The 11,496-nt window shown below is 44.7% G+C and overlaps 1 protein-coding gene across 2 annotated transcripts; it reads right to left on the bottom strand.

The window, feature by feature from the left end:
* Positions 1-2,050: 2,050 nt before the first annotated feature.
* Positions 2,051-10,935, bottom strand: flad1 (flavin adenine dinucleotide synthetase 1). 2 transcript variants are annotated; one of them, XM_062539132.1, is made up of 9 exons: positions 10,602-10,935; positions 10,256-10,490; positions 9,174-9,332; positions 7,396-8,155; positions 5,388-5,535; positions 4,647-4,745; positions 3,559-3,748; positions 3,066-3,139; positions 2,051-2,617 (listed from the first exon to the last, which is right to left on the bottom strand). In XM_062539132.1, exons 3-9 carry the CDS (start codon positions 9,267-9,269, stop codon positions 2,482-2,484), a joined length of 1,503 nt encoding a protein of 500 aa, XP_062395116.1. In that variant the 5' UTR covers positions 9,270-9,332; positions 10,256-10,490; positions 10,602-10,935; the 3' UTR covers positions 2,051-2,481. The 2 variants fall into 2 exon arrangements, with proteins under 2 accessions (XP_062395116.1, XP_062395115.1); XM_062539131.1 differs by having other exon boundaries at positions 9,174-9,389; positions 10,602-10,934.
* Between the last annotated feature and the right edge of the window lie 561 nt (positions 10,936-11,496).

Below are 11,496 nucleotides of genomic sequence, written 5' to 3'. Positions count from 1 at the left end.
TCATATGTCTCTGAAGATAGTTTGTTTTGGGCCATTTTTTTGCTTTTCCATTTTTTTTTTTCAAACCCACAATAGCAGATGCTCCAGTATTCTAACCTAAAGAAACCCAGCTGTTTTGTTTCTTTAATCTGGGCACCAGCAGCATTTTTTTTAGATGTTTGCATATGATTGTGAATGACTTTTATGATCACTTTATAAAAATTGTAAACTTGAATTAGGAAGCAGAATATGCCAATTGGAGCATAAGATAGATAGTTGTCTGCATGCATCTGTAGCCTCCATGTAATAGTCATTTACAACTTTGACAACGTTGACTGCATTTCTGATTAAGTGTATTGTAGCCTAATGTGTAAAAACTAACGGGCAAAATAGCTTTTTTCTTTGAAATGAAAACATCTAAATTCACAGAGAAATGCCTCGAGAGTTTCTGGAGAAAAATATCTAGGTTTATTTGGCCTATGTTGATCTTTGGCTTGAGGTTGGCGGGATAAAGCCTCCTAGTGGCCACAGCATGAAGACGTTTCTTAATGGGGATGTAATTAATTGTTCTCTGTAATCCATAGTGATTTACGAGAGACATTATGCCAATTAGAATTTTGTTGTGTGCCTCAATAGCTTTATGCTGCCAGTGCTATTTCACTTAAATACATTTAGGTAGGCTACTATTTAGGCAGAACCTATTTATTTTAAAAGTTGTACAATGTAGTTAATGTTGATAGTGTTTTATGTCTGGTACGTTTGATTTAGCCATAATGGCCTTGTTGCCGTTTTTATTTCAGCCTTAAACAGAAACGTGGCAATCTAGAGCGAGGAGAGTGTGAACTGTGGAGGCTGCGTGCCTGTAATTGGAGGTGTTACAACCTGGGCGTCCCAGGGCTACGCGTCCGTAAGCGAGTCGCTTTATTAGATTGCACTGTATCGATCCTTGTTTCCAGACCGTTGACTAATTTCCAGGCGGGGAGGAGAGATCGATATGCCTGGATTCAATCTTGCTTGAAAAAGGTAATTTATTGTAATCGTGGACGCGAAATGTAAAATGTGATTACATCGCAACCTAGAGGTGATTCGCTAAAACTACAATTCCTTTTACAGACGGGACACTTCGTTGATGCCAAATGAAACCATTTTCAAAATAGACCTAAGCTATCTTTGCTCCGAACTCGGTCTTAACATAGTCTTAATCTGATTTTAATGCATTCGATTTCGATAGTAATTTAGATAAATGTGTTTGTTTTATAGTCATTTAAATAACTTCACTGAGACATATTTTGGAAGCTGATCTGTCAGGCCTAGGCCTGGTATTGGTGGCCATTTGAGCACTTCTAAATATTGGGGGGACATGTACCCCTCAAAGAGTATTATAATTATAGCCTTGCCATGGGCCAACCATAAGAGATCAATGACTGTGTGTCTTTTCACACAGTCTGTGTAGGAGATTAATGACATTAAATTCATGAGGTAGATAGCCTACAGTATAGTACAATCCTCACTTGCCTAGTTTTACCTCATGAATACATAACATAACATAGTGGGTAAGTTATTGGACACAATGAGCACTACATGCAGTCTGCTCTGTTCCAAGGTTATGAATGAATGAATAAACAAATAAATGAATTCCAGGATGAGACACATAAGTCATAAAATCTAAAAAAAAACATCATGTCAGAGAGCTGACTTGTCTCGTGCTGTGTAGCCTGTTACACCTCCCTAGGCTTCCTCCTCTCCGTTCTGCAGGTGAGACGAAGAGCCTGAATGTGATGCACATCGCCTCCTCCGCAGATCAAAAGCAATCACACGCAGGCATCAGTGTCCATCAGTCACACTTCCCCTGGTTGGCGTTTCACGCGATGAGGAAAAGTGCTCACTGCTCAGCGTTCGCACACCCAATCTTCTTCGCAACAGCTTAAGCATCTTCTCAAAAACCATGCGTTTAATCAGTGGCTGTGCAGGCCAGGTCCCGATACACATGGATACACTGTGTTTCTTTGAATCATCGTCTGAATCATCTGAATCTTCATGCACTTTCAGTAAATGAATGACTCGCCCTAGAGCAAATTCAAGTCTTTTTTATTATAAACCATGATATTCATGGAAATCATAGCAACAACCCTTCATTGAGCCACACACATAGAGACGCATACACACAGACGCACACAAGCATGGACACGATAGTTACACACACACACACATTTGATTGACACACACACACACACACACACACACACACACACAGACAGACAGACAGACAGACAGACAGACAGACAGACAGACAGACAGACAGACACACACACACACACACACACACCGCATCTACAATGCCCTGTTCAGTCTTCTTTCAACTTTGCGTCTTTGTTCTGTCCATCACATTCAGTTGACCTTTGCTGGTTGATTGGTTGATTGGTTGATTGTTTGGTTGGGCGGGTGAATGGGTGGATGGATGTCGGGAGGCTACAGTTGTGTGGGACCGAGGGAGGGATGACCTCAGGCTCTGGAGTTACGCTCCTCTTCCTCGTTTTCCAGGTGATAGGCGGGCTTATAGCGGGTGATGCCCCGGTCGTCCACCGTCTTCAGCGAAACATTCCTGGAGGTGTTGTCCATGCTACCCAATGAGGTGTACCTGCAAGAAAACAGACAAATGGTTGAGCCAATCCCTGACCGGATCACAACACAGACACCTGGAGAACAAATATGGAGGATTTGTACTTTCAATTGTGAGTGACAATAAGAGATGCTCAAAGCCCAACACACGGCCGGCGATGCGACAGTCAAACGCGAAGGTGGAATTCTGTTCATCGCTTTGCTACACACACTAGTGGCGACGTGATCACCCATCGATTCAATGGCAATCCACTGACAAGACAGCTGTTTTCTATTATGGTGTATCAAAATCACTCTGACAAAATAGAAAGGGGAAAATTAGAGCGATGTGACGGCCGTCGGTCCACTTGCCGTATGCGCTGCCTTGTTCACTTCAATAGATTCTATTCAGTTTTGCCGGTCGCCAGCCATAAATTGCTGTCGCGTCGCCAGCCGTGTGTGTAGGCCTTAATCTACATGAAACTTACCCTTTATCATACAGAATACAGTACGGCACGTAGAGCGTCCTCAAGAATGACCAGATATCATGATACGTCCAGTCCTGAGAAATACAGGTAAGAGAGGGGAGCAAAAGAGAGAGATTTGTTGAGAACAGAAATGTGATAACCCAGCCGCTTAGTGAAGTAACTATCACTGTTAACAGAACAAACAACACATTTGGAATGAATTAGAGAAACTAATAAGATGTTTACTTGTGATTAGAGTCTGAGGTCGTGTTTGCTTTGGACAAACACATCTGCCAAGCAACAAAGAAACATAACCATAATGTGTGTGTGTGCGAGTGTGTGTGTGTGTGTGTGTGTGTGTGTGTGTGTGTGTGTGTGTGTGTGTGTGTGTGTGTGTGTGTGTGTGTGTGTGTGTGTGTCTGTGTCTGTGTGTGTGTGTGTGTGTGTGTGTGTGTGTGTGTGTGTGTGTGTGTGTGTGTATGCGCATGTGTGTGCATGTGTGTGTGCCTCTCACCAGCAGCGGGTTGACCCTCATGTAGTCTGGCCATCCGGGGTCGGTGGGGCACAGGGGCGTGAGCGTGTGTGAGTAGGGGTCACTGCGGCGCGTGCCCATCAGCACGGCCCTCAGCTCCGGGCGTCTCTGCTGCACCTCGCTCAGGGCCTGCCGAATACTGCCCTCCACCGAGATCAGGTCCAGGTCGTATCTACGACACAGCACAAGTGTGAGGTGCCAAATACTGAGCCACAGAGAAATGTGTGCACACAGTGGACACCACAGGAGCACTGGCAGCATTAGCAGCACTACCAGCACTAGCAGCAATAGCAGCACTAGCAGCGGCCCCTTTAAGATGTAGTCACATGATGAGTTTTTACAATAAAGTGTGTGTGTGCGTGAGAGAGAGTGTGTGTGTGTGTGTGTGTGTGTGTGTGTGTGTGTGTGTGACTGTGTGTGTGTGTGTCTTGTCTGTCTGTCTGTGTGTCAGGAAAAAGAAGCCACATTGTGATACGATATAACTACCTTCTGTTAGTATTAACTGGCATTACTTTACATTTTTGTCCGGAGTTATCTTTAAACGGTCTCAAAAGTAGCTACAGTGATCAACAGCTGGTTATGCTGCGTCATGTGAAACAGAAACAAGGGCAAGATTCAAGCTCAGATGCATCACTCTATTCTTGGCTTTGTGAATAGGAACTCACAGTTCCAGACACCATGGGCCTCTCTCATTCGTCTTTTTATCCTTCCTCGGTCCTCTTTCCCACTGATCTAGATAAAGAAGGATGGGGCGGCAACAATGGGATAGTCTATCCAGTGTTCTTTATAGATCAGTGGGAGCGAGCCTGGAGGACCGAGCATCTAGGATCGAGGAGAGAGGTTGAGAAAGGGCCCGTGTCAAAGAGCTCCTCTTACCCATCTGATGCTGCAGTCTGAGTCTACAGGAAGTGAAGAGTTAGGTCACTTTTGCTCAAACCTTTGAGTCTAGACCCACATAAACCTGTGCGACTTTCTTTGTGGCCTTAGGTGTGAAGCACACATTTGTGACATCGGAGGATTATATTTTCAGCTGAAACTCAAAATGCTGTCATAGGGGTGTTTTTTTGTACCTCTTTATCGTATCTTGAAGAAATCTTTCCATCTCAGGGAACGGAGAAACAATCCTGATGTACAGAGACTTCACTTTTTCCTTACCCTCAGGATAACGTCTAGGATTGTGAGAGAGAGAGAGAGAGAGAGAGAGAGAGGGGAGGATAGAAGATGGGGGGGAAAAAAACAATGTCAAATGCAAATCCACCAAGTTGAAGTTCAGAGAGCGAGTAGGTGGAGACTAGAATACATGGATTACAGTTGTCTTGCATCATCTCGTACTCTCGGTCCACAGACACAGCAAAAGTTCTCTCCTCTCTGTCACTCGCGTGTGCTCCCTTCAGTCCCTCCACCCCCACACCTGCACTCTCTCCCCGTCCTCATATCTGTCCGTGGACGTCAGTGTTGTCACTGCTGTCTATTGCCTTTGGTCAATGTTCTCTATTGTCTTTTCGTGTGCTGCTTTCTTGGCCAGGGCTCACTTGTAAAAGAGGAAACAATCCCATTGTGTTTTATTCCCTGGTTAAGTAAAAAAAAACTCTTCTCTTTCACATCCCTTTCTACAACTTGCACTCACTCATCTCTCTGGTTTTTATTTTGGACGGCGCATCCTGAGAGCATGCATGTTCTAGATGACCAATATATTTTGTGAGATCCAGTTCTGTTGTCACGTGGAATAACCCTTTTTATTATTTTCTAAATGTTTTAAGAAGAATCCGCACACTTCAAGTCATTTTTATAATGTGTGTATTTCTGCTCACCGTAGGACAGCAGCATAAAAGAGGTGTAGAAGGACGGTGCAGTCTTTGCCTCCGTTGAAGCCCACACAGGTGTCATTGACCGTGTACTGGTCCAGCGCGGTCTCGATGGTCTTCAAAGCCGACGCCACTTTATTGCCCAGATCGGAGCCTGTGGGAAATGACACAAGTATGACGCATGCACACAACCTGATTTACCAAGCCTACATCACAATTGGTAGTGCCACCAGGAGTCATTTTCATTAACCAGCATGTGCAATCACACACACACAGTCACACACAACACAACACACACACACACACACACACACACACACACACACACACACACACACACACACACACACACACACACACACACACACACACACACACACACACACACACACACACACACACACACACACACACACACACACACACACACACACACACACGGCTACGAGAAATAAAAAAATAGCCACTATATCACTCCTTTGAAAATTGAGAGTAACAACCTATACCATAATTTCGCCCACTTCAACTCTAAATCTGGCCAGAGAATTGAAGGTGCGTTGGAAAGGCTGGCGCTCGGCTTGCACAACTTTGCACACAAATCAACTCTTCTCAACTGCGGCTCATGACATTTACCGCCCATCACTGCCACTGCTCCCACACTTAACTAACCTCAAGCACACAGAAATATTACATCCCTGGAACAGTACAGGAGATTTCTGGTACTCTGAGAGCAGACAGCTACCCAAAATATCTCTCATCACCGTGATGAGTAAAGAGTGCAAAGGGAACACTGTCAAGCACAGCACCACGTCAAGCCTCTACATAAGCTTCCTATCTGGTAGACACAGGAGCAGTTATAGGTGGTTAAGAGCTGCAACAATTAATCCATGGTTGTTGTCAACTATTAAATTATATTGGCAACTAATCTGGTAATCGTTTGCGTCATCAATTTATGTTTTTCTTTTTAAGGAAACTAGCTTAATATTCTCAGATTTTTACCTCCTTAACCTTAAGTATTTCTACTTTACGTAATCCTCTATGACAGTAAATAAATATGGCATATGGCGTATTTGGGAAAGACTCATTTTTCTCACCATTTTCTGACATGTTATCGATTAAACAACTACTCAATTAATGGAGAAAATAATTGAGAGATGAATTGACTATGAACATAATCATTAGCTGCACTCCTAACGTGGTTCACTTCCCTGTGCTTTTTATGACATCTTCTCAACACTATATGCTGCTGTATGCTGCTTGTCCTTGCCATGTCCTCACTGTCTTTCTCTCCTCCTCTTCACCAAACTTGTTCGACCTCAACTGGACACATACTTCATTTTAGCTTTCTCCTGATTCAGGTACCTTGTTTCTGGCGACTGAGTGACTTGGCCTCCAGTATTTTGATTCTTCACTGTAATCTCTTCTCTACTCACTCAGCTTCACATAATAATTGAACAGGAGAGAGTCTAACCCATAGCTGTGTCATTACACGTGTGTATTATCTATGTATCACTGATGTCTATGGTCTACATGGTCTATGGCTGACTAAGAGCAGATTTTCCTTTCACCTCTGTTACCTTTCATTTGAACTCTTCCCTGAAATGTTTTCCTCTTTTCTCTGTCCTCTTCTAATCGTTTCTGGCCTAGACACTACTCTTCTCTCTTTGTTATTACTAGGGCGTAAAGTAAAGAAAATGTATGTGCCAGAAGTTATCAGAAATTATAAAAGCTTTTATGTATAATTATCCTTTTTCAAATCTTGAATGGTCCAACCCACACCAGAACTCCGCCCCAGTGGCCGAGAAGTCTAAAGCCCAATTCACACCAAAGATTCCCGACGTGACGAGACCGAGTTGCAGCGGTGTGAATTAGAAGTTGCACGGAGTTGCAAGCCACCGCAAGCAGTCTCAAAGCATTCAACATGTTTAGTCGCAGTTGCACGGTTTCAGAACGCCTCGTCTCATCGCGAATCTTTGGTCTGAACTCAACTTAAGTCCTGCATTCTTTTCCTCACCACTGTTGGCCAGCATGTAGACCTCCAGGGGGGCGATGGAGACCGGGTCCTTGACCAGCGGAACTACGCTGCCAGGGGGCAGGTCCTCCACGAGCTGCCCCCTGGCCTTCTCCACCTCCTCCAGGCTGTCCGAGTCCAGCACCAGCCGCACGCGGTGGTAGTTGCTGAGCCAGTCCGGGTAGGAGCCCAGCGCCACACGCTTGCCCCAGCCCTTCTGGAGCTTGGTGAGCACGGGCGCGATCTCCGTCTCGTCGGCGTCCACAAACACCTCGCGCGTGTGGAAGGTGGTGCCCGAGCCGGCGAAGAGGTGCGAGAGGCCGTGGAAGGCGCGCTCGAGCAGTGACGGGATGCCGGGGAAGATGAAGACGTTGCGCACGCTCACCAGCGGGTAGCGCATGCGCTGGCCCGTCTGCGGGTCGGTGCCGTAGTTGAGCTGCGCCGACTCGGGGATCACGGCCAGCTTCATGGTGGGCGAGCTGGGGTCCGACGCGCCGAAGAACTCCTCCACCAGCTGCGCCAGCTCCGGATGCGGCGCCAGGCCCTCGCCAAACGCCAGCGCCACGCTCTCGAAGGTCACGTCGTCGTGGGTGGGGCCGATGCCGCCGGACGTGATGAGGTGCGTGACCGTCGGCGCCAGGGCGGCTACCTCCTTGGCGATGACCTCCTGTACGTCGGGCACCACGGTGATTCGCTGCACGCACACGCCCAGCTTGCGTAAGTTGCGGCACAGGAAGGCACTGTTGGTGTCCACTGTGTGACCCTGCGACATGGATACAAAGCACGGACCTGGAGATTGACCAATCACAACTTCTGATTCAAACTAGTAATCAACCAGTGTGCCCAGGATGTCACATCATATTCACATCATGCATTATGCTGTATATGATTGAATAATAACAAGGCATGAGGAACATATGACATATTAATATATAGTGCATACTATTTCTTTGTCGATCAAATATAATCTATTACGCGCTAATGTTAATTAGGGATTGTCTGTGTATTAGGGACACAGTAAACTTGACAACCTATCCGTGGCTTGTGTCAAACGACAGAGGACTACAGTAGTTCCTAAACCAGTTACATTCAGAATTCTTTGAACCATATTGCTACCAAGCTACCCTTTTTCTGCCTGCATTTCAACCAGTTTTGTACAGAACCAAGGATGAGTCATCAACAGAGGGTGTTTCATGCATAATTGAACTTTAGAATTACACAACCTCCGGTTAGGGAATCAGGCTTTTGACTGAGGGGTGGCCAGTTCTAAAAATTCTGGGTGGAGGGACTGATAGAACAGCACTCTCAACATCTACATGAGGTGCCAGCCCAATGCTCTGGGTGTGTATGTGTGTATGTGCTCCTAGTATGTATGTGGCTTGAAGGCAGAGGAACATTTTAATTTAGGACAAATTAAGTAACTTAACTTAAGGCCTAATGACACACACTTCCATGTCCATGCCCCAGAGAGTAGCCCTGTAGCTGGCTGGCTGCTCTAGCTATTGGCTGCTAGCTGTAGCTACTCCAGCTAGGTAAACCTGATTAATGTGAAAAGAATTGCCGGGGTTCTCGATTGCTGCTAAACTTCTGATCAAAGAGTACAGAAGCAATGTCCACTCCCTCACAAGGTATTTTAGAGACACTCATTACAGTGCACCTCTGGCAGACCTTTCTAAAATTCTGAATTATGCATAAATACCTTACTGACGTCAATGAAGGGGTGCCTATTAATAAACTGCACAAGATAGGATGATCAATTAGAACAGCAGTTGTTACTGTACCTTCAGGATCTCATCACCAATGATGAGGATGGCCGCTGTGACGACACCGCCCTGGTCCTTGGAGGAGGCACTGCTGCTCTGGTGGTTGAGGGCCATGGCGGCGACTTGAGCCCCGATCCTCCTCACTCTCACCACTGCACTACTGAACCTGGGCAGTGCCTGCAGCATCCAGGCCCCGGGCGCGGGACAGAGGGAGAGAGAAAGGGAAGAGAACCTCTGGTAGAGACAGGGTGACAACAAGGTCTCGATGACGCCTTAGCTTATTAATAAGGCATGAAATACTACAGTATCTTCCATAAAGTATTGGAGGATACTATAAGGGGTTACTCGGTACGTGACGCTGTAGATTGTTAGTAGAATTATCAATACTGTCAATCAGTATAAAATATTATAGAATAACACTGAAATGAGGCTATAGACTGTATAATAGGAGATAATGGGAATGAAAAACAATCTAAGCATCTATGCAGCAGGGGAAAACATACTTCCAAAGAACAGCAAGTTGCATTTAGGCTATGATGAACTTTTAATTCAGAAGAGGAGATTTCGCATAACTTGATACCAACTTGAGCAGGTGTGTAGTGGTCAAATAAGAGGTGGTCATGGCTAGGTGGACTGCGCCATGCAGTATCAGATTGTTTTGTTTGTTTGTTTGTTTGTTTTTTAAAAGGCATTCAGATCATGTTTGATGATGGAGGTTATTGTACAATGTTCACAACATGTACAATAAAAAACACAATATGTTATATGTATATGTACAACAAACTGTTCCACACCATTGGTATGGAACAGTTAGAGTGTTCATGAGTTTTCATGAGTGGACATATTGTGAATGTGGATAATGAATGTGAGTGTGATTTTTGAATGTTAAACGTTGCAATTGGTGAATAAACTCTAATAAGAAGTGTAAGACTATTTCGGACATTTCAGAGGTGAATACACTGCGTTTACTTGCGTTTAGCCTCCACTACAGTCCTGAACTTGAGGCATGGCTAACTTATGTTACCTAACTTGTTTTTGGGGAATAAGCCATCAGAAACAGCAGGCTAACAACAAAACAGGCTAACAAGTAATTCCCCTACCTTCAAAACTAGTAGCAATAACTAAGCCGCTGAAGCCGCTGTCCGGTTGAAAGGGACTGTATTATGACAATACAGTCAATTAGTAACGTTAACTGCAGTCGGTCGTCGGTGAGCCAAATGAGGACAGTGGACCTTCTTGGCAAGGGTGAGCTACACAACCACGGTCATTTGGAAAGAAAGTGGCCAGAGCCGACTGGTCCTGCCATGTAAGTCACACTTTAAGTCCACATAGGATCTGCAGTATACAAACATAAGAAACGCCATGGCATTGATGAATAAAAACAATTAAACAGTGTGTAATTTGTAATACTGTTTTATATTTGACCACGAGCGGAACTACACTTACCATGACAGTGTTGTGTTTCAGTTATGTATTTGCAGCGTCACTGTCGTCATTCACCAATCACATGATTGCAGCACACCAATCAGGATGAGGGAGAATCCAGAGTCGCTTACAGTTCAGCCAATGGGCTGTAAGGAGGTACACAAGTACCTCATGCCGTTTCATAAGACGGAAGAGATAAATGCGGCATGTTCTCGCTCTAAGAAGGAAAGAAACGTAATACTCACAGGCAATATCTACCCGTTGACATTAATGTACAATTCCAAACTCAGAAATTAGTAAAAATATGGCGTATTTCTGCGGAAAATGAGTATTTACTATAAAACTGCTTCACCAGAGAATGTCTCAGCCCGTACAGTGTTGTGGCCTTACTAATGTGCAAGACAGCAGGGGTCGTCATCATGTTGCATGCATACAGTAGGTTACAATGTTGCCAATGCCATCCTACCTGCATCCCGGAGCCAAAAAGAGAGTGTTCTCGACCACTCTGCTGCTGCATCCTACATACTTTTGGCGAAATAGCCTACACCATCTGTAGGCTATTGATAAATGAAAAAGCAGTGGTTTGTTTGTTCTTTCCTTGTCAAATCAAATAGCCTACAGACAAAAAAAAACTTAAAGAATATATTCATTATTTTTAATCATTTTGAATTTATGTTGTTGGCTATCATCTCTGAAAACTTTGATTTGATGTAGGCTAGTTCTTATTTCAATATAGGCCTATGTGATTTGCAAAGGGAGATTCGAATACAAACTTTGGACTATGCCTGGGTCCAGAAATCATAAAAGATGGAGACAGATATAGGCACGGGAGAAGTGCTATTCGATTCCCCACAGTGGGCAGTTAAACAACCAAGCCTAGGCTACAATGATGTGCTTTATACTTCACAGTATAAAG

The sequence above is a fragment of the Sardina pilchardus genome, chromosome 6 (assembly GCF_963854185.1).
Source record: "Sardina pilchardus chromosome 6, fSarPil1.1, whole genome shotgun sequence".
In the NCBI taxonomy this organism is placed as follows: Eukaryota; Metazoa; Chordata; class Actinopteri; order Clupeiformes; family Clupeidae; genus Sardina; species Sardina pilchardus.
The sequence above is the reverse complement of the archived record's forward strand: the minus strand, read 5'-3'. Positions and strand labels throughout refer to the sequence as shown.

Bases quoted from the DNA above. Each gene is read 5' to 3' on its own strand.
- flad1 (XM_062539131.1), bottom strand. From the start codon at position 9,341: ATGCTGCAGGCACTGCCCAGGTTCAGTAGTGCAGTGGTGAGAGTGAGG. The intron at 8,156-9,173 runs GTACAGTAACAA...TCCATGTCGCAG, and splicing joins TTGGTGATGAGATCCTGAAG to GGTCACACAGTGGACACCAA. The intron at 3,749-4,646 runs GTACAAAAAAAC...GCTGTGTCGTAG, and splicing joins CTTCAAGATACGATAAAGAG to ATACGACCTGGACCTGATCT.